The 21,696-nt window shown below is 38.9% G+C and overlaps 1 protein-coding gene across 1 annotated transcript in view; it reads left to right on the top strand.

Moving 5' to 3' along the window:
* The first annotated feature begins 1,016 nt into the window (after positions 1–1,016).
* The window catches only part of LOC131586103 (1-phosphatidylinositol 4,5-bisphosphate phosphodiesterase zeta-1-like), a 55,473-nt gene continuing 34,793 nt past the window's right edge, over positions 1,017–21,696 (top strand). Inside the window, exons 1-5 of the mRNA XM_058852843.1 lie at positions 1,017–1,057; positions 1,586–1,765; positions 9,826–9,976; positions 14,302–14,536; positions 21,039–21,240. Coding sequence (XP_058708826.1) covers positions 1,017–1,057; positions 1,586–1,765; positions 9,826–9,976; positions 14,302–14,536; positions 21,039–21,240 — 809 coding nt within the window. The remainder of the gene's footprint in view (positions 1,058–1,585; positions 1,766–9,825; positions 9,977–14,301; positions 14,537–21,038; positions 21,241–21,696) is intronic.

The following is a 21,696-nucleotide window of genomic DNA, read 5'->3' as shown; positions in this document are numbered from 1 at the left end:
CCGCTGCAAGCCGTCCGTCATCAGAATGTATAGAGATGTCGTCATCGGAGGGGATAGGGATGTCCTGCGGTTTTCTCCAGTGAACAGTAGATGGCATCGAAGGGTAGATCTTCGGTTTGCACTTTGCGGCTCTTGTTTCTGCTGACGTATCAGGCTCCGCCTGGCTGGAGCTGGCGCCCGCTCCTTCCGGGGGAGCCGTCATTTCTACATCCGCATTCGGCAGGGTAACTTCCGGCTTGGGCTCTGCCGGCGCGGCCGGAGCGGCAGCGTGCTCCGCCTGCACGGCCGGAACCGCGGAGTGCTCTGCCGGCGCGGCCGGAGCCGCAGCGGCGCACCCCTGGGATTTTAAAAGTTCCGCTACGGTGCTACACTGTCTCCCGGTAAGCCCCTTCGCTGGCCGGACATGCCCCACCCCGAAAAATGCACTCAAACGACTCGCGGACTCTGCGGGGGGTGATTGCGGCGCGTTTGTCTCAGGCTGCGCCATGGCGTCTATGGCAGCTGCTGCTACTGATGACTCTGCTTTCATATCCCGTAGGGCATTTAACACAAGTTTCCAAACTGAACCGAGGGCTACTACCTCTTTACTCTTTCCCGTAATAGCCGTGTCCCACATCAAATTCCCGACATCTGTCCACTCTTCCACTGCGAAAAGCAGTGAGGGCACTGCAAAATGCCCACGATTTTTCGCCCATATAATGAGCTTATCCAGGTCTTTTTCCCTGGCTGCTTCACCTCGTTTTACAAGGATACCTAGAAGCAGTTTTTTGGCCGCCGTGAATTCCGTTTCCATAGCGACGGCACCCGCAAGCCGGAAGGTCGCGATCCCTCTCACACGCACTTGCCTCTTGGGTCCCCCCCAGCAGCCCTACTTCCACGTCTAACCGCTCCGCGTCTCACCGCGCTCAGGCTGCCTATCTGGTGCCGATCCGAGCCCGCGACGATTAACGCCCAGATCCACTCCGCTGACTCCAAAGCCCCTCTGCCCGCAGGGGTGTCCCTGGACGGAGCGCCAAATGTTGAAGAACCCCCGAGCAATTCACCAGTCTTCACAGAAGTAATTGTGAACGCCAGTTTATTTCTATTATCAGCACACTTTTATAGGGTTCTACAGGGTTTGCAGGCAGAGCGAGCTACTATTGGTTAACAAACACAAGTTTACATTCTTGTCTTGTTACACAAGAACATTGTTTAACTTTCTGCAGGTAAGTTTCAAGGATTTTAGCCCTTAATATTGCGACTTATCCCAGAGGCTGGTTTGTGCAGACAGGCCTTTACTAATATATCATGTCCCCCATCTGCTAAAAAGCTCTCTATAGTAACCCTTAAACAGCTTTGAGCTGCCTTGCAAACTTTCTGCTCGTGAAGCGCTTTTCTCAGCGCTTGCGTAACTCTCACCCAGCTTTTAAGGCACTTGCTGGACTTAATGCGCAAGACGTCATTTGTGAGCGCCTCGGAACACCTATCCCAGCAATCTGGGAGAATAATATCTACGGGATCATCGGTAACACGATTCTAACAATCTGACAACCACGCATTCAAAATTCCTTGATTTTTTGCAGTCTATACCGCTCTGCTTATGCAGCTGCGAATCTACCTTGCTGATCGACTGCATCTCGGCGGTACGGGAGCGTCCTCCCCGCTGGAGTCGGTCCTGCCGCTCCAGCCGTCACTCAGCGTCCGGCGAGACTCCTGAACTCCGGCCGCTCGAACCCGCGTGTATCGGGGAGCGGTCCCGGGTTTCGGCAGCACTTGTCGCCTCGGGGTGAGGCGTAGCGACCCGGTTCGTGGGTGACACGACGGCTGAACTTACAGGCCTGTCTGGCAAATCACGCGCTAACACCAATCTGGTGGACGGTGAAAAAGCCGTTATTTCCGGTGAGCTAGGTTTTTATATCACCGGGATATGATGACGTAATCACCGTAGTATTATGGGTTATAGAACATTGTAGAAGGAGGGGCCCTATCTTCGCGTACAACGCGAGATCTTCCGATCGGCTTTCCCTGTCTATCCACAGCACCCTTTCCATAATGAAGTGAACTGAACCCTGGATTTTATGTTTGCACTACACAGCTATCTATGCTGTAATTTACTTTCATTTAATTAAATGACCAGAACTTCCTAAGAACACAGTTAGGAACCTACACATTTACAAAGATGGAAACAAGGAGAAACAAAGACTAATTCCAACACCTGCAAATTGTGTGCATCTCCACACCACCTGCTTGAAATCTCAATGATATCATCAGCATGGCAATCACTTTGATATGCCCCTCTCACCAATTAGAACTTTATCAGAAGTTTATCAAAGTCACTTAGATTTAGAAAGCTCAACACAAAAAATAAAGAGGGTCTTATGCTACATCCTGAAGGTAAAGTTTGTATAAATTGGGCCTGTCAGCAGAGGCTGATCTCACCTGTCAAAGTGACACACAGGACACAGAAAACAAGCCTCAGGACAGAGAAGTATTGAATGTTACAGACCAGAATGGAGATGCTTGAATTGCAAATGAGAAGCCAGAGTGGCCAGCAGAAAACAGTCAGAGCTATGTAAGCCTCATGTGCTTCATCCCACTAATTAAACCATCAGCCTCATTTTATTTCTGGCTGGTGCCCACATAAGCCCCTCAATCTGGCCCCATTTAGGAAAAGGATTGTAATCCAGTTTGGGATGGAGGTGGAATAGAGTATGCACTGAGAACCCACAATAGCTCATAACTGCTCTAATCCCCAGGCTAGACAAGTAAAGGCTCTCTTGCCACAGATATTGCTGGAGACGTGAGCCATGGGAATTCGAGAGCACATCTAGGCAGGGAATTCATTATGGAGCAGCTGACACGCTCCTGCACCGAGAGATCACACTTCACACACAGCCCCAGCTCCATCTCTGAAGTCACCCTCAGCAGCCAATTCCACCTGCAGGAATTCTGTGCTGCAGGAGCACTGCCAGCTTCCCCTCCCGTAGCCTGGCTCCAGGAGCACTCAACATTTACCTCTCAGCCTCCTGACAGTGTTACAAAGCTGAGCATCACACCTCCAAATGACATTGCTCCTTAAAATTCACCACTGCTCCCTCTGCTGAGCTCTTCCCTCTTCATAGACAGGCTGGACTAGAAAGCAATGTCTGGATAATCAACCCAGAGCTCCAGGCTGAGGTGCTGCAAAAAGTCATGCTGCTGCACCATGCCTTATGTCTGACTGCTATCAAAATGTGTCTGCTGAGAGGGCCAAAACAGTATCAAAATTGGTTTTCTTGGAAAAGGCCATTACCAGCCATTAAGGAAACCCAGTTTCTGTATCTGTCTCACACCTGTAACCATACTGAGTGATCTCAAAGGGAAAAACCAATTGTTAAATCATGACAGAGCAGCACTATCACTACTTTGAGTTGAAATTAGTTCTCCCAGAAAGGCTGTTTGAAGATTAATGTTTTCACAGTACTCTGCAAATGCAAGGACTTACAGGTTACACATTCTGATAAAAATACTCACAAGGTTCCTCATGTGTTTCAGCATTATTGTCAGATGGCTGTTCTCATAGGATATGACCAATTGTACTCCAGGATTGTGACCAGCTGACTGAGGACCTAAAAAAGGCCAGACAGCTTGATTATTTTTAGTTAACAACTTAGAGGAAGCAGATCTGTAAAATATTGAAATACATGTTAGCTAACATATTAAAACCTGCTCCATGCTTAAATCAGGGATGAAATTAAAAAACACAGATAAGGAGTGTGATGGAAGAAAGTGGTCTGACATGCAGTGCTCATTTTCCTTCCTGTTTGTTAACTGCCAGTGAGATTTTCTGTTTACTAATTGCCATCAGTCTGACATTTAGTGGCAAATTAATGCTTGAGTGACAAATAATTGGGGTGGTTTTTTTTTGGCAGTCACTGATGACACTATTCACTATTGTTGCAGTTCTGTCTGGTCAAAAACACTGGATTTTATTTTTTTTTTCCTCCAGTTTCCAAGAGAAAGGGAAAAATAACAAAGGGAAAAAAGAGCAAGTTTCCTGACCAGCTCCAAAACAAGTTAGAGAAACAACATCACATATAAATTCCCTCTTCCTCTTTCTCTACTTTATGTATTCCAAGTTGGTTTTCATGCAACCCATTGCTTTCATAGATTTTTCTACTAAGATGCACTTTAGGAGTCTGATACAATTCCCACTGAAAAAAGCTGTTTTTCATTTTCCAAGCAAGAAGAATCAGTCTCATAACGTGGAAGAAATGACTAAGCAAATCCTGCTCCATCTTTCTGCTGGAGGCACTGAGGCAGCTGTCTTCAGTGCCAGAAAGGTGTGTCCTTGAAGCTGGTAATGTGGTTTACCTGCCCTGCAGAGACAGCAGGGAATCACAGCAGGGAAAAGATGCCTTTTACCACTGTAAATCAGGTAATGGTGAGCAAAACCTCTCCTCAATATCCATCTGACCTCCTTATTTTGTGGTGTTTCACCTGAGCAGGGGATGAGGAGCTGGGCTTGAGCCATTTTGCACCACCTGGTCAGCGAGGACAGCCCAGACACTGCCCGTGTGAAGTTGCCTGGTTTTATTCAGGCAAATAGGGCTACATTTAACTAGACCAAAGCTGTATTACAACCACAATTTACCCAAAAAAGTAAGAACTCAATCCTGCAAGGCTTACAACACAACAAGGATGTCTCATGAGCTGGGCTCTGCTCTCCCTGCTCCCTGTTAAAACAGAGACCTGAGACAGAGAAGTGCTGCTCTCCATCCTGCACCTTGGGATCTGTCACTGACACAGCAGCCCTGAACCTGCTGCAGGGTGACATAACAACACAAGACAAGACAATAGAGTGGTAATTAATTCTTTAAATAGAAACACATCTTCTGAGAAGCAGAGGCAGTGGGAAAGGATGATGAGAACGTAAGAAGAGCCACCACGCGCCAGGGTCATGCACTGCCACAGGAGGCTTTTCAGGGAGTACCAGGACTGTTCCCCAGGGTAGCAGGAGGGTTCCCACCTGTCCCTTTCATCCTCAGCTGGCACCTGGGCACTCCCTGTCCTGCTCTTGTCCTCTCCTCCCCACATGTGCCCCAGAGCTCTTACAGCCAGGGCGGTGGCAGCAAGAAATGCAACTCCCTCTGCTCAGCCTTTGCTCTGTGGCTCAGCACAGGAGGCAGCATGAGGCTGTTCTAATGAATAAGCCACACTGGGTGTATTTTTCTGAAGAAACCAAATGTGTAACCTCTGGAGCGAACAGAGACTAAAATAACTGCTCAGCAGACACAATGACAGTGGTGTCATGTACTACTGACAGCCAGAGAGCCGCTGTAATTGCCATTTATCCTAAGGAAGGGAACTCGAATGAATTAGAAATAACACAGTGTGTACATGCAGCTGCCATAATATAATTTTTCCAGGCAGCCTGGATACCAGCACTGCTGAGTTTATGATGCTTGGAATGGAATCTCAGAATATGAATCCATCTCCAATGCCTCCCCTGTAGAGACTACAAAAATACATTTTTAATCACATCCTAACTAGAGAAGGGCCCGAGACATTCTTGAAGAATTGAAATTTGTGTTCTGAAAAAAAGGTGTTCTGAACTCCTTACTGCAGTGGAAAACTTGAATTTTTGTTTTTGTTGTGTATATAAATATGCATATATTATACATGTCAATCCTTCATTAAATTTTAAAATACAGGGAACTGAAAAAAAAAATAAAAGAGAGGGGTTCACAAGCAGCTATAAGAATGTGAATGGTTTTCAAAGCATTAGAGAGAACAGGAGGCAATTTCAGGAATAAAAATAATGAAAGTTGGCATATTCCCTATGCAACAAAAAATCACTTACAGACAAAAAAGGGAGCAGTTGCAACTAAGTCTCAAAGACATTCAGAGCCATAAAAATGTATAAATAAAAGTTCAGTGAAGTTTTCCATGGAGTTGTACACCTTTAGTTTCTTCTCATAATCTTTATTCTTTCTCAAATTTCCACTTTCCAAAAATAAAAAAAAAATAAATAAATAAAATAAAATAAAATAAAATAAAATAAAATAAAATAAAATAAAATAAAATAAAATAAAATAAAATAAATCAAAGCCCATCCTGGAGAATGTAGAGGGAAAATTGGCAAAGCCTGTTTTGTAATTACCTTCTTCAAATTAATTTCATAGCATTGCTAAAAATGAGTAGGCATTTTCAGTGACATCAGAACATTTATTCTGCTGAAATTTCATCCTTCTGAGCAGCTTTTGTTACAAATTCTGGTATCATAGATCCCCTCTTTTCTAGAGAAAAGAAATTGAAAGAAAATGAGAAGTTCATAAAGGTAGGCTGATAGACTGATACTACAATATTAAATGCTTTTTATTATTGCACTCTTTGCTACAGTTTTTCTATATAGAAACAGCATTTTAAAGTTGACAGAATTTAATTCTACAGAACAAAACAATGTATTGCAAAATCATATCTCATAAGGGATTGATCTGGTGGAATAAATCTTGAAACTGAAAGTCATTTAACTGTTCCATCTTTTTCATCATTCTTTGTTGTTCCTTATTATTTGTTCATGCTCAATATTTGTGAAAAAGTGATTTTTTTCCAATCCAGAATTTCTAGTGTTATATCTGTTTCTGTGAGCACTTACATCTATGGCCAAAATTTTGTCTATTTTCTGGTACTGCAGATATAAAGATATAAACTACACTCCCAATAAGCCATCTTCACTATAGCAGCCCTGGATTGTATAACATTTTTAATAAAATTACTTCTACTTTCAATAAAGAAATAATCACTTTTTCAACCAAATTTCATGTAAAGACAGCTGCTTGTTCATTGAATGGTCTCCAGCAGGAAATAGGCACTAAAGGGTTGGATTGGTGTTGGATGGATCTCAGTAGCAGCTGTGGGGTGAAAAGAGAATGACCCAAAGGTAATGCAGCTCTCTTTGAAGAACGGAGGGAGCACAGAAAATGCTCTCTGTGCTCCATCTTTCTCTCTATTCAACTGCATTGGTTTCTCTGGGATATTTATTATCATATCCAGATACATAGAGAAAGGAACCTCCCAAATCAGAGGGCAGTAAGTATGCAAAATCTTCATTTGTCATCAGAAGAGTAATCTGAAGATGCCTATTTTTACACAGTTTTTTCTCCTTGAAACCATATCAATGCATAGTTCTTTATGACATTTTAAAACCAAGACAATGAGAGCAATCATGGTCAGTCAGCAGTGAATCTATAAAGCCACAAATGAGTATTTACAAAAGGGTGTGTTTGACCCATGTGGCACTGCAATTCCCACCAGCTGTGATGAACAACAGCAAAATCTTATGCTTACAATGAAAACATCTAATATGTGCAAGAATAATGCTTGAATGTTTACACCTTTTTTTTTTAAAGTGTAGTATTTACAGTAGTTCTTGCAATTAAACTTTGTTTCTGTTGAAACTCTAATTAAAAGTTATGTTTACAGAAAACAGCAAGGATGGTAGGCATTTGTAATAATCTGTGATAAATGTTACGAAATAATCACTATCATAGTTTGAAAGTAAACCAAAATCACACGCATTCCTTTGACCTTTGTAATAAATACTGGGAGAGAGGAATAGCATTTCTTTATTCTTTAATGCTGCAACACCCAGCCTACATCCCTGGTCAGTCCTGAAATATCTTCTGCACTAGCTATAAGAAATTTATTCCTCCAGTGTCCTGATCTTCTCTTTGTTCATGTATCTATATAAGGGATTCAGAGATATATGCACAAGCAAAGCCTGAAGGCTGAATTTACAAGGTTTCAGTAGCAATGAAAAAAAAAATCTAGATATAATGTCCCAATGTCTTTGCTGATCTTCCTTACTAGATTCCTTATAATCAATGCTTCATTTGGTGTGAAATTACAAAAATGAATATAATTTTGGTTAAAACTGCGAAGGAAAGTAAGAATTTGCTTGCTATCTCAGCTGGAGCACTCTGCTGCCTTTGACATTTTGACTATTCCTGGTAAAGTACTTAAAAAGTACATGAAGAAAGTGAAAAAAAAAAAACCCAAACAAATTATTTCCAGTCACTGCAGACCTGAATTATTTTTAAAGTGGTGATTGACTGCTGGAAGTCTCTGTACTCTCCTGAGTGATCCAGAAATAAATCAATTAAACAACTCCATTTTGTCTTTTTTCCCCCATTTTTTATTTAGGTCATTGTATCAAAGCTGGTATTTCAGTAAGCATTGAGGCACTTCAGCATAAAATCTGTGGCAAACTGCCTTTGGTCTGTCACATTTCGAGTCTCACTCAGGCTTGCTGACAGCTACACGGAAGCTGGCAACTTCGAAGCAGTTTGCCTGGGGAAGAATTCCTGTAAAACGAGTGGGAAATGGAGTCAGGGTGTAAGTCCAGCCTGATTTCCAAGGGCTGTCCCAGTGATTTGAAGGCTGATACTGGTGTGCCTCAAAGCAGGACATGGACAGCTGCTCTTGCCCAGGCTGGTTTTGAGGACAGAGAAGTTCCCAGCAGGAAAGTGGGAGCTTGGGTGGCCTCCCAGCACTTTGGGGTGGCATCCCACAGCTCTCAACATCCACCATCACCCTGTGCCGTGAAGCCAGCTGGTTCCCCAAGGCCCAAAGAAGGGATTTCCCCCCAGGTCTCTGCAGTGGGTTGGTAGCACAGTGCTCCTGGTTATCTGGGGGAAGATGTTGTGCTGGCAGCCTCTGCCTCACCAGCTTGTCACCTCGGACCGGGACAGAGAGACCTCGGCCAAGCTGGCCAAGCTCCCCTGGAGGACATTGGCACGGCTGGCTGCAAAAGGCCTGCTCTGCCCCACACAGCTCCTGCCAGCAGACGTGCTGTGGGTGTGGGATATCCTAAGGGTGGGAGACGGGCAGGGCCTGGAGACGCTTTGTGCTGGAAGGAAAAGGCACAGGATGGTGGCAGGGTGGTGGAGCGGTGGGTGGGAGACAGGGGCAGGGCCTGGGGACACTTTGTGCTGGAAGGAAAAGGCACAGGATGGTGGCAGGGTGGTGGAGCAATGGGTGGGAGACAGGGGCAGGGCCTGGGGACACTTTGTGCTGGAAGGAAAAGGCACAGGATGGTGGCAGGGTGGTGGAGCGGGGGCAGGAAGGGGCCTGTGCTGGGCGCCTGCAGTTTGTGACATCACCAGAGCAACACTGGAGCGACACTGGAAGGATGGGGGAGTGAACATTCCATGCCATTCTGTCAGGTCACAGTGGCATGAGGAGCCCACTGTGAGCCCAAGTGAGATCTCGGCTATGCCACTGCAGTGAGGGGCCTGGAGCAGGCGGTGCACAGCCACCATGGATGAGAACAGATATCCTTTTCTTCTTCTACCTTCTCCTCTTCCTCTGCTCTCCCTGCCCTGTGACAGCTGCCATTGGGATGCCCCTGACATGGCCCTTTCCCCTCAGGCCTGGGCACACAGGGGATGCCCTGGAGGGCCTGGGGCAGCCAGTCCTGTCAGCCAGGGCCGGTTGATAATGTTTGGGTGGGCACAGTGCTGGGAGCACTCGTTCCCTGGTGTTTCTTGGCACTCCCCACCATTCCCTGAGCCTGCTGAATCCCCTCGGCTTCCCCACGTTTCCCTCCTCTCACTGCAGCCCTTTTTGCACCCTGACCACCCCTTGATCACACCCTCCCTTCGGCCCTTCTGTCACTGCTCTCTGGGACTTTGAGGACAGAGCAGAAATCTCTTCCTGCACACCTTGGGGCCTGCTGCATTCTCAGAGGGCAGAATGCAAGGATGTTCTAGAGTATGAAGAAAGGGAAGCACAATCTTCTTAGGTTTAATGAAATTAAACTTTTCCCCCTCATCCCCTCCATTAAAAGGCAATTTAATTGGCCAGAATCTTCCTTAACCTGACGTCTCATACGTGGTTTTGGAATACAATTCAGAATGATTTCAAGAATGGGAATGTTGATTTAGAGGGCTGCAGGAGGCTGCTTGAAAAAATGCAAATAAAATTTGATGAAGACCATTTAAAACATATTTTCAAGGTAAGGTGTATGTACATTAAGCAATGAATGGTTTAGAAGTTCAGTTACACACATCATATGTTTGCTGATTTTTTTCAAGTTAATTTTTTGGGAAATGTATTTCAAGCTAGTGTGGTGTGCAAAATCAGCAAAGAATTTTCCTCCTCCAGGTCTTTCATGTCTGTGTAAAATAGATAACCCAGGGTTTGAATTTGAATCATGAGCCTTTAGATTGGAAGGTATCTCTAAGATCACTGAGTCCAACCATTAATACATTGAAAAGTCCACCTCTGCAACTTGTCCCTAAGCACCACATCTGCAAGCATTTAAGTACTTTCAAGGAATGGTGACGCAGACACTTCCCTGGACAGCCTGTTCCAATGCTTGACAACACTTTCAGTGAAGAAATTTTTCCTAATAGCCTGGCACAACTTGAGTCCACTCCTGCTTGTCCTACTGCTTGTTACTCGGAGAGACTGACACCCACATAACTCTGTCTTTTCTCCACAACAAATTAGTGTAAGATGGAAAATATGTTGGTTTGGATTCCCAGGTTTTTTTTTGTAACATGTCTGTGCTTGAGAAAAGTTAAAGCATTCTGGTTTCATCCTATTCAGCTTCTCTGGTCAAGCTAATGAGCCCAGACATGTCTGTCTGATTCTGGACAGAGCCATGAGAGCAATCTTCTCAAAATCCTCTTTCCAGGAGGACAATTGGGATTTCTCTGAGCTGTTCAGGCTTTAGATCCAGCACACATTCATTCCTTTCTCCACTATACCTCTCCTGTAATATTTAAGAGGTGTGCCTGAATGGATGGGAATCGCTCTCTAACTCCCTGGGAATGGATTTGGCCTTGAGAGGTGGCAGTTTTTAAGATATTTCTGTGAAGATGACATGATACAGCTAGAAGCTGGACTTAAGTTCATTTAGTGTAGGCAAGCAAACTACTGCCAAGCAGATCTTGTCTCAGTGAGCAAATACTAACAAATGAGTACTGGATACATATTTTCTTCATGTAATGACTCAAAATATCTAAGATTTTCCCTTTTACATCATTTCCCCCCCAAAAAACCCCATCCGTCTGGTAATGCTTTTTCCCTAAGGGAATGAAAACAAGTCTGTATATATATATAAATATATATATATATATTTATATAAATACATGTACATTTACTTACTTTCACCTTTATAGATATGATTCTTTTGAGAATGTTGCAACCAGCTGGCAAATTTTGTCCTGATTTGGCAGAGACAATTAACTATGGCAAGTCAGAAAGGTCATAAGAAGGAAGGCACTAAGCTTTCCTCACCCTGTCTTCCTCTCTCATTGTTTGCCTTCTCAAACCAAGGTAGAACCAGCAGCATGAGCTCAACCCTGGCTGAAGAGGCTTCCTGTGGTTTTTTGAACTTTCACTGCATGGAGAAAGTTTCAAAGCTAGAGGATCTCTTGAGAACTTAAAAATATTTCTCGTTGTTCCCTCTATCTTCCCCCTGCTTTGGTTTCTGGCAGGAATGTGAGAGATGGTCAGCTGTGGGAAGAGAAAAGGAGATTTGAGGGAAGTGACCTGCAAAGAAGAAGTCTGATCTAGTTGTATTTAACAACATATTATACCCAATAGCCTGATCTAGTTATTTATAGCAGTACTGTTAGGTGCCCTATGCTATTTGAGAAAGATTTACAGGGGTTCAGTAGTTTGGGGGGTTCAAATATTTCATCAGTGAAATAATATGTAAAAATCCAAAGCATTCTGGATGTTACTGACATCTTTGTAATTAACTGCACATCAGCAGTTAATCTAATGGTTATACATAGCAAAATACATTTTATAGAAAGCTAATTTTAAGGAATAATCAGCTTTTTTTCTTCTCTGTTCTCTTTGAGCTTATTTTACTGTAATACTCTTTTGAGCAGTATCAGAATTATGAACATTAAGGTTTTAAGGAATAATAAATTTTCATCTAATTTCTCTCAAGACTTTGTCTCTTCTTTTTCTGAACAGCAAAAATTTGATGTGCATTAATAAAAATAGGAATGATAAAAATCTACCCCAAAAATTTACAATATCTTTTTATAGTGACATGATTTTTATCACTTTAATTTGAAGAGTTCTTTTGTGTAGTATTATTGCCTGTATTTCACCAGGAGGCAGCTAAAATAGAAACTTTACTTTTTTGTCCAGCTTCTCTTTGTGCCAGTAACTAAGTGAACATCCTCCAAGTCCTGATAGACTGTTTATTTTCAAAAGAAGTTGGTATTTTCTTTTCCTGCTTAATGGTTATAAGCAAATTTGCAGCACTGTTAAGAACATTAAAAATTGGATGGAAGAAATCAACCTTAGATGGGGAATTTCTCAGCAGTAATGAAATGTGTATAATTAGCATTTGTACAGAAATATTTTCTTGCTGGTGATTTCTGTTAATAATGATCATTATTATTCTCTTTTGCAAACTCAAAGCAAACACTGAAGTACTCATTTGTAAGATTTTTTCACTAGAACTCCTCATGAAATTTAATTTTGTACTCGTTTCAGTTATTTAATATATTTTTACTCCTATTGTACTTATTCAGAAGTGCAGAAAGAACTTTACTGCATAGGAAGGAACTGGCACCAGATCTTTAAACTTTTGGCTTTCATGGTATGGCTTCAAAACCAATCTAATTTAGCAGTAATCCAATCTCTTGATCAAAGAGCAGCCAGAGCTCAAGTAAGCAATTTCCTGCTTCTAGACATTTCTGTGGAAGCCAAACCAGCCATAGTAAGGGCCATGTTTGGATGTTTGGATGCTGGAACGTGGTGTCTTTGGCATCTCAGTTTAAGGAGCCAACAACTGAGAATTTTCATCAGTTTACAGTCATAATCACTGAGGCAGTGGATTGCCATTTGTGGTTTTTGTGAGCAATTTTGTCAGAAGATTTCTCTTGATTTGGCAGGTTTTAAGCAAAAATCAGGCTAAAATGTTAGAAACATTTATATTTCTATATTGATATTAATTAATTAATCAATCAATATCTAATTAATTAATTAATATATAACACATAATATATACAATATACAGCATATAGTATATAGTATATACTGTATTTTATATTATATATCAATAAATAATATTAATATATATAATATATAGTACATATAATAGAATATTGTATGTTATATATTATTATATATATGCTATTATACCTTAATATACATATTACATATTACATATTACATATTACATATTACATATTACATATTACATATTACATTATATTATATTATATTATATTATATTATATTATATTATATTATGCATACATTAATGTTTCCATAGATTACTAGATATAAATATATTCTGTATTTATATTTATATTTGTATATAAATGCAATTTATATTTACAGATATTTATATATAAATATATATATCATATTTATATATCTATTATATTTATATATATGTGCAATTCATATATTTATTTCTATGCTTATTTATATATATATGCAGTTACTTATTTTAAGTAGAAAATTTTAAAGGAAAAATAGAATTGTTAAACCTGTGAAAAATGTAAAAAGCAGAAATGGTAAAAAAGCATTATTCTGCTCAAATTCTTTTGTGGCCTTTTAACTTTTCTAGTGACTTTTATACTGAAACACAGAAATTAATTACTATGCTAACATTTTGTAAGCTGTATGAAAACAAGCTTACAATTCAAGAATTCTGAAAGTGTAAATAATTAATCTAAGTTAAACATTCTGGCTTGTTAAGATTAGAACATGGTGTCATAGGTTATTACAAAATATCTTGTCTTCAAACTTGAATATTGTTTCGTTGTGAAACAATAAACTTCGTTTATTGAAGTGTTGAAAGGTTTGTATTTCTTGGTAATTTGGTCATCCTTATTTCATTTTTAAGATTACTGGTTGCTGATTTTGTGTGCAAATTTGACTGACAGTATTTACATTATGGTGTAAATTGCTGTTGGAGAGGTATTATACTAAATATATTTTCCACTTGATAAGTTTTATGCTGCACATTTATTTTAATGCATAGCATTTTAAAGATTTTCAACAATGTGTTTGAATATTAAAAATGCATTAAATCTAAATTTATTGCACTTATTTAGATGCTAATTGTGTCATATGGTCCATTTTACTTTATATAAAATATTTGTAGCACACAAAGTGTCATCTTAAAGTTGAGGAGTGTAATCTGATTGTAGTCACTGTTGCCTGAGGATTCTTCTATGATGCTCACTCTTATGGTCAGTTATAAAAGCGTGTTTGGTGCATAACTTTGTATAATTGCATGTTGTTTCATTAATTTCTTTTTTTTTTTAATAAATTTTGGTTGCTTTTTTCCCTCAGGAAACTGTGGACAAACAGTCAGGAAATATTATTGGCATGGACGACTTCAGAGCAATTTATCGAGCTCTTGTACACAGGCCTGAATTTGAAGAACTATTCAAGGCTTACTCGACAGATGGCAAAATTCTACCTGACAGCCAGCTCCTTGAATTTCTTACAAAAGAACAATTTCAAACTGAAGCTAATGAAACAACTGCCTTAGAAATTATTATGAAGTATGAACCCATTGATGAAGGTATGTACAGTTTAACTATTTGATATCTAGCTCTTATTTCTCGTGCTTCTCTCAATGACTGTGTTGTCCTAAACCTCATATATTTATTTCTTTAAAAGCATGTCTTTTCATCTATTTATTATGTTTTCTTCCTGTGTTTTAATTTCTTTTTATGGTGCCCTCCTTTCTTTGCTCTGTTCTTTTTTCTGTCATTTCTTTATCTTTTTATTTCTAGTCCTTCTACAAATTCTGTTCTTCAGCTCATTACAAACCATTTTCAATTTGTTTTTCTTAAAGTCCATATCTGCCATTTTTCTTCTCTGCTCGTTACACTGTCTTCTCTCCCTTGAGTAACTTAGTGAAAATTCAAGGCCTCAGACAAGACTTTTATGTCCTTCTGACTTCCTTGCAGGGGCACTGTGGAAAATTTTTGTAGGTGCCTGGTCACCTTTTGTGAATCACTAGAATGCTGAGATGAGGAGGGCTTCATAAATCTGTAACATGTTCTTCACCTATTTAAAGGTGCCTCAAGTTGGGGTGTAACACTTCTGCTGAGCATCACTGATTTCAACTTGTGGCAAAATTTACAGCTAGGAAAAGGATAGAACTGCATTTTGCTGCAAGCTGTTACTTTATTCAGTGGAATATGTTCAATTCTTTCGTTTCCTTGGTTCCCAGTCGTTGAAAACGGGTGGAATTGATAAGTGGTTAAGAAAAACAAACCCAAGGGGAAAATATTTCTTCTGGGATAATAGCACTGGATTTTCTATGGTGACCTGTGGTGGAAGAAGAAAATGGAAAATGCCACTTTTTCAATGAGAAACAGAAGAACATTGGGTGTTTCATTTAGAGGCACTTACTGTCCAGTAATAAAAACATGTGACTCCTTATGCCTTTACTCTTTAAGGTTGCCTTTCAAATTTAACTGTATTTTATTAAACATATTCTGCTCTTTCAGAGCAGCTAATGTTTACTAATTGTTCAAATTACCAGCTTAAAAGGTTCCTTTTATTTTGTGTCACCTGTTTTGATGGGAAAGTTCAAATCTATAGCACAGTTAAACAATGAATAATCTTCAGTCCATTAAAAACACCTTTATAAATATCAACTGAAGTTTCTATAGGTTTAATTTAATGTCTGGTTCAAATTTCAGATGCTGAGACAAATTCTTGTTTGTTTCTTCACCTGTGATAAATTTGTTTGTCTTGTTATTGGAAATAATCTTGCTGAACAAAATAACCTCTGTATTGTTCATGCTCCTTTGAGTGAATTCATACTCCCACTCAAACATATTTATTGAAAAGTTCCAGTTATGATTGACATGAGAGATGATTCATATGGTATTGTGATAGACCATTTTGTGTAAGTGTCGTTCTGAATTTGCTACAGAACATTATTCATCAGGATGATCTGTTGGACTCATCTGTCACCCTTGCCCTCCCTGTGTCTTACAAAAAGGGAAAAGGCCAGGCTTTGACATTTGATTGACAGGTTTGCTAATAGTAATGACCATTCTCTCATAAATGTGATAGCACTGCTATGTCAAGATTAGGATGAAAACAATGACTACATTTTACATCTAATTTAAATAAATCCATTTATAGCATCCAGTGCATCCCTAACATTTCTGCAGAGAGATTTTCAAAGCTATTGAGCCAGATAACTTTGAATTTACTCTCTGTAGGTACTGTAGCTAGCTCAGGACAGTATGGAATAAACTAATCTTTCATTCTTGTTATACAATTTAGATGCCTAATGTCAAAATACTACACTAACAGGTTTTTTCACGTGTGTGCTAAAACCTTGCATTTTTGGTAGAAAGAGCCATTGCTATGGAATTGATCACAAAATATGTGATTCACACCTGACAGTTGTGTCTTACTAGCACCCCAATGAGAGTTTTATTCTTCCCAAACATTCCATTATCTTCCCATTTTACTATTAGCTTTGAATAGAAGACTCAACTCATTAAATGAGATTAAAGAAAACATGCTAACTAAATATATTTTTTTAAGCTTGGTATATATGTCTTTTTTTTTTTTTAAAATACTTCTCATTTACATAGATAGGATTAGAGGCACAGTGAGGATAAGAAAGTGCATCCCAGTATTATTTACAATGTAGAGCCATTCAAGGACTCTATTCCTGCCTATTTTCCTGCTAGGCAATACAAAAACAGGGCAAAAATGCAATCCTGTCTTAAAAAAACAGCTTGCTTTGTAAATAACAATATAAGCCTGGTGCATCTGTCAGACAAGGACTTTGAGTAATCCAGAATGTATTTGTGAAGCAAAAAAAAACCATTCACAGTTTATTCCTAGTGCTCACAGTCGTGAAGGTTTTTTTTTGATTTTTGATGTATGTGAGACAGAGCTGAATGTAGAGCACAAATTTGCAGAAGAGAGCATTTGATCCCATTGGCCAAGGTAAATCAAACTTAATAAAGGAGACATCTCTGCCAAACTCCCACAGATTTCATAAAAAAATCATGTGGAGTAAGAAAGATGGCTTAAAAATCTCAACTAAGACAATGGCTGTGGCTGGATTTGAGAGACACAATATATCAGATTATGAAAAGATGTGTAAAGGTCTAGTCTCAGGGAAAATTTTCAAGACAAGGTGATTATGAGATATAAACCCTTAGAAAAGTGAACTGCTGCTCAGATAGATACTTTATTCCAGCATGCACCAGCTGTAAGTGTGGGTAAGGGAGAAAAAGCCTCCCTAGAATATAAACTGAGACTAGAAAAGAATTAAGTGTATTATAACTTTAGTCAAGGAAATACTTCTCTCTTTACTGTTCCCTTAGAGCATGAATGTTTCATACTGATGTAGTCAAATTTCATAGTATGAAATTCCATCTGATGATGTTTCTGCCTGACTTTTAATGACTGAAAGATTCCTCCTTCCATTATAGCGGAGTAAAACCCTTGTCTGTGATTGCAAGTATTTCTCATGAGTTCACCCCTAAAATTCCCAGCAAATGTATCTGTACCCACTCCACTCTGTCTGTCCCAAGTACCATAGACATTTAATTACTCATTTAGCTCTCTGGAAGCAAAGAGCACTCACATACATTTAAAAACATGGGAAACATCTCTCTCTCCACATTTCCTAGTCTCACATTCCGTTCAGGCTCTTCTCCTCCCCACTCCTGAGTCTCTATTTCAGTCCAGACACCTCTCCCAGACCCTGGCAGGGCTGCAGGTTGTACTCAGTCCCTTCAGGAGGAAATGGGTCTTGCAGGAGGCTCTGGCCAGTGCAGAGTGATTTCTTGCTTGTTTTGTCTGCCTCATTGTGGGTACTCCAAAGGCCTTCAGGGCAGCAAACATCTTGTGATAGTTTTCCATTTTTTCTTTCTGAAGAGAAACACTTTCAAAGAAATTCCAAGGTAAATAAGAAAAATGGAATGTAATAAACTCTGAAAATAATGTATAATGTAATCCAAGTTTTTCAAATACCCAGGTTCAAATATCCATAATTCCTCTCTGATATGACAGTATTTGTATATATGGCAGAGCTGGAGTTTACCCTAACAGGAGGAATGAGAAAAATAATTTTGTCTTAAATCAGATTAAAAAAAACCCCAAACAATATTAAGGAATATTGTTAATAAAATGAATTGTACACTATCCAAAAGAGGAGGGCAAGACAAAAGAAATCATTGAACTTTGTGAACAAAAAGAGGCAACGAGAAGGCAGAAATCTTTTCTTGCCTTCCCTTTCTACAACAAATGGATAGGTGTGTGCACACTAACTACTGCTAAAAGGTCCTAATGGAGAAAAAGACTGAGGTTCCTCCAGGGGAGAAATGTAAGGTCTTGATGAAAGTCTTTTCACTGTGGAATAGTTATGGAGATGAATTCCCATTTCCTTTAATGTAGAAGCAGAAAATGTCTGTAAGTGGTCAGAAAATAGCATGGCTGGGCTATTCCTCAGAAATGTAAGCTCTGTAAAAATACAAAGATTTTTAGTCTGTTGATTGGAGACATGAGCTGAATGTTTTACTGAAGTCTATGAGCTTACATATTGACTAACAAAACAATGTTAGATGTTCATTTTTTGGGGATTATGGTCATTAGCATATTTGCTTGAACATTAATTTCTCTTGAGAATATTGCAGTTAACTTTTGTCGATGACAAGAACAGCCAGGAAAACATCATAAATAATTCAGAAAAAAAGCAAGACTTTGAAAAGCCAGTATTTTTTCACTAATTTAATAAATAAATGCAGAAAAGGTAGAACATAAAAGATGTACACACACACACAAATAGTTACTAGCTCTACTTGTAATTGCTCAGAGAAATCTATAGACCATGAAAAATAAAATAATCCAAAATGAAATCCAGACAGCTCATGTAATTCATTAGAGGCAAAACATACAGGATGAGTGTATTCTGTTTTGAGTAATGTGAAAAAATTCAAAATGTTTTTTAAAGATCCAGACAGTAGAAATTTAATCCAGTTGTTACAAGTATAGAACAATATACTACGTGCATGTGGATAAATCTATAGGATTCACTTTTCAAGAGTCATCAAGGTTGCATGAAGTCATCCTGCAAATCTCTCAGCTAAAAGAAGACCAAAGAAATTCCCGATGCAACAAGTACAGTCGGTTCTGTAATACTATTAATATTATTAATCTGAGTAAGATAGTCAAAAATATGGATGGAACAGGGTAGGACCTTCTTAAATGATGTAATCAGGTCAGTGAAGACAGGTTGACAAATCCAAGTTCTTAGAAAATTGTAACAAGCTTGACTAGTACAAGTCAAAGGTTACTTTTGAAAACAGGGGGGAAATGAATGATGAATTGAAAGACTGGAAAAGATCAAATGTAATATTTGTTTTAGAAAGGGAACATCTAAAGAACTAGTCACTGTCAGTGACTAGAAAAAAAAAAGGAGAAAATAATAAATACGTAAACCCTTCTAAGACGGTAAAAGTGAGTTGCAGTTTGTCAGGACATTCCATGAAGAAATAGTATCCTGTTTTCTCCTATGAAAGATTAACAATACAGATGGATAGCAGAAAAACGAAAATTATCAGAAATCTGAAACAGAAAATGCCCTGGATTGGATTTTTTTTTGAAGAAAGGAGTGGAAAGTGGGAAGTGCCAAAGCAGTGTTCATAAGAGAAAAAGTGTGAAAAAAGAGGAGAGGAATAATACCAAACAGAACAAATATTTTGGACAGCAAGGAAGTTTCAGGGTAAATTTCTGTTTCCTAATTATGAAAAATTTCCTAACAAATTTATTTAGCTGTTGAAATGGTTTTATTGGGTTGTCTGTGGATTCTTCATCAATGGAAGACTGGAAGAATAAGTTCAGAAAGACTTCTGTTAGGAATAAGTTGTTGGGTGAATGTATGTTTGATGTCTGGATGCCCTTCTGTTTTTCTTTATCATTGTAAGATTGCAAGTTTTCTAGTTCAAAGACCTGTGTAATTGAGAAACAATTATTTTCTGTAAATTCTCATCCAGGTGTAAAACTTCCAGTCTGTCACACACCAAAGATGGATAATTGCAATTCTAACTTGTACATTCTGATTCTTATAGCTGCAGTAAGAATTACCAGGGCAGAAAAGGGGGTTTTCCTACTGGTATTTCCAGTCCCCAAGTTTGTATACATCGACTTCTAAACTATTATTAACATAAAATAATCTTGGATTATTTACTTATTGTTAACTACTAGCCTAACGGTGACAATAAAATTATTTTAGAGTAAGAACTGAGCAAAATCCCTCACTAATTCAAACTATATTTTGAAGCAAATCTAACTGTTGAGATTATATCATTTGTAAAATGACTGCATTACAAACATGACATTGAGAGCAGTAGCTGGCAGTGTAATGGCTCTGTTTGCCATTAAATCAGTCAAAACCAAAACAAATGGGATGACTATCACTGGTATGGACTCAATTAGTTCATTTTGTTATAAATATAGTAGTGTAATAGGCTTGATTTGCAATTCATCTGTGTAGACAGTTATTTCTTTGGTTAAAATGCTATTTTTATTTCAAGTATTTCTAAACATGATTTGATCAATATTTATTTGGAATTTTCCACCCCTGGCAAAGACATTTGGTGCTAGAAGTCATAGTTTCTGCAAGATTATATTGAGAATTTCTGACTTTTTAGAGAACAATCCTGGTTCTTTTAAAAGAGAAGATTCCCTTAACACGTTGTCTGGCATGTTACTTTCCAAAGTAAATGACAAATATTTTATTTATATTTAATTAGGACTACTGAAAATTCTTCTTAGTGCTGTCCATAGAAGAATAAAAGTGTCAAAACACATTTTTTTCCTCTCAGAAGTTTGAACCACAGCAATTCAGCTCCAGAGTCACACGTATCTGATGTTTGTGTTGTTTATACATTTGGTATGAATTTTAAAATTGCAGGAAAGCTTTGTGCTGTATAACCTTTAGCAGTGTTCAGAATTGGCTATTAAAAATTTCAGAAAGTGCATCAGAGTGGCTTCACAACAGAGATTTATTTTTTTTTCCTTTTGTTTTTGTTCAGTGAGGAAGAAAAGGCAGTTGTCATTTGAAGGATTTATAAGATACATGAACTCAGACGAATGTTCAATATTTAAAAGCCAGCACAAGACCGTCTATCAAGATATGAACCAGCCATTATGTGACTATTTTATTTCATCTTCTCACAACACCTACTCGATAGCTGACCAGCTAATGGGACCCAGTCACTTATGGGGCTATATCAGGTATATAGACATAATTTTTTAATATTTTAAACTTTCTTTGGCTTTTTTTTTTTTTTTTAATTAATGCTAAGTCACATACAATCCTACTTGGAAATAAGGGACAAAGCCATCAAAGATACAAGTTGAAATGAGAGTGGTATTTTATTTTGTGTGTACACTTTTCAATATATTTGCCAAACCATCTGTTCATAGTCTGGAAGCAATCTATTTTTTTCACTTACATCTCAGAAAATCAACCTTGCAGCAAATGGAATCTATAGTATATTGTACAGTACACGATTAAATCAGTTTTTAATCTCAACACGCCATGCAAAAAATAAATAACTCCCTGAAAGTAATGTAAAATTCCTGGGCAAGCTGTGATCTGTTCAATGTAGAAGATGTGTGTTGGAGTATGTCTGTGTCAAGGATATCTGTGTTCAGTGCATGTTGCAGTGTGGGCAGGTTAGAAACAAC

Source organism: Poecile atricapillus, chromosome 18 (assembly GCF_030490865.1).
Source record: "Poecile atricapillus isolate bPoeAtr1 chromosome 18, bPoeAtr1.hap1, whole genome shotgun sequence".
Classification (NCBI taxonomy): Eukaryota; Metazoa; Chordata; class Aves; order Passeriformes; family Paridae; genus Poecile; species Poecile atricapillus.
This window is presented reverse-complemented; position numbering and strand designations above follow the sequence as displayed.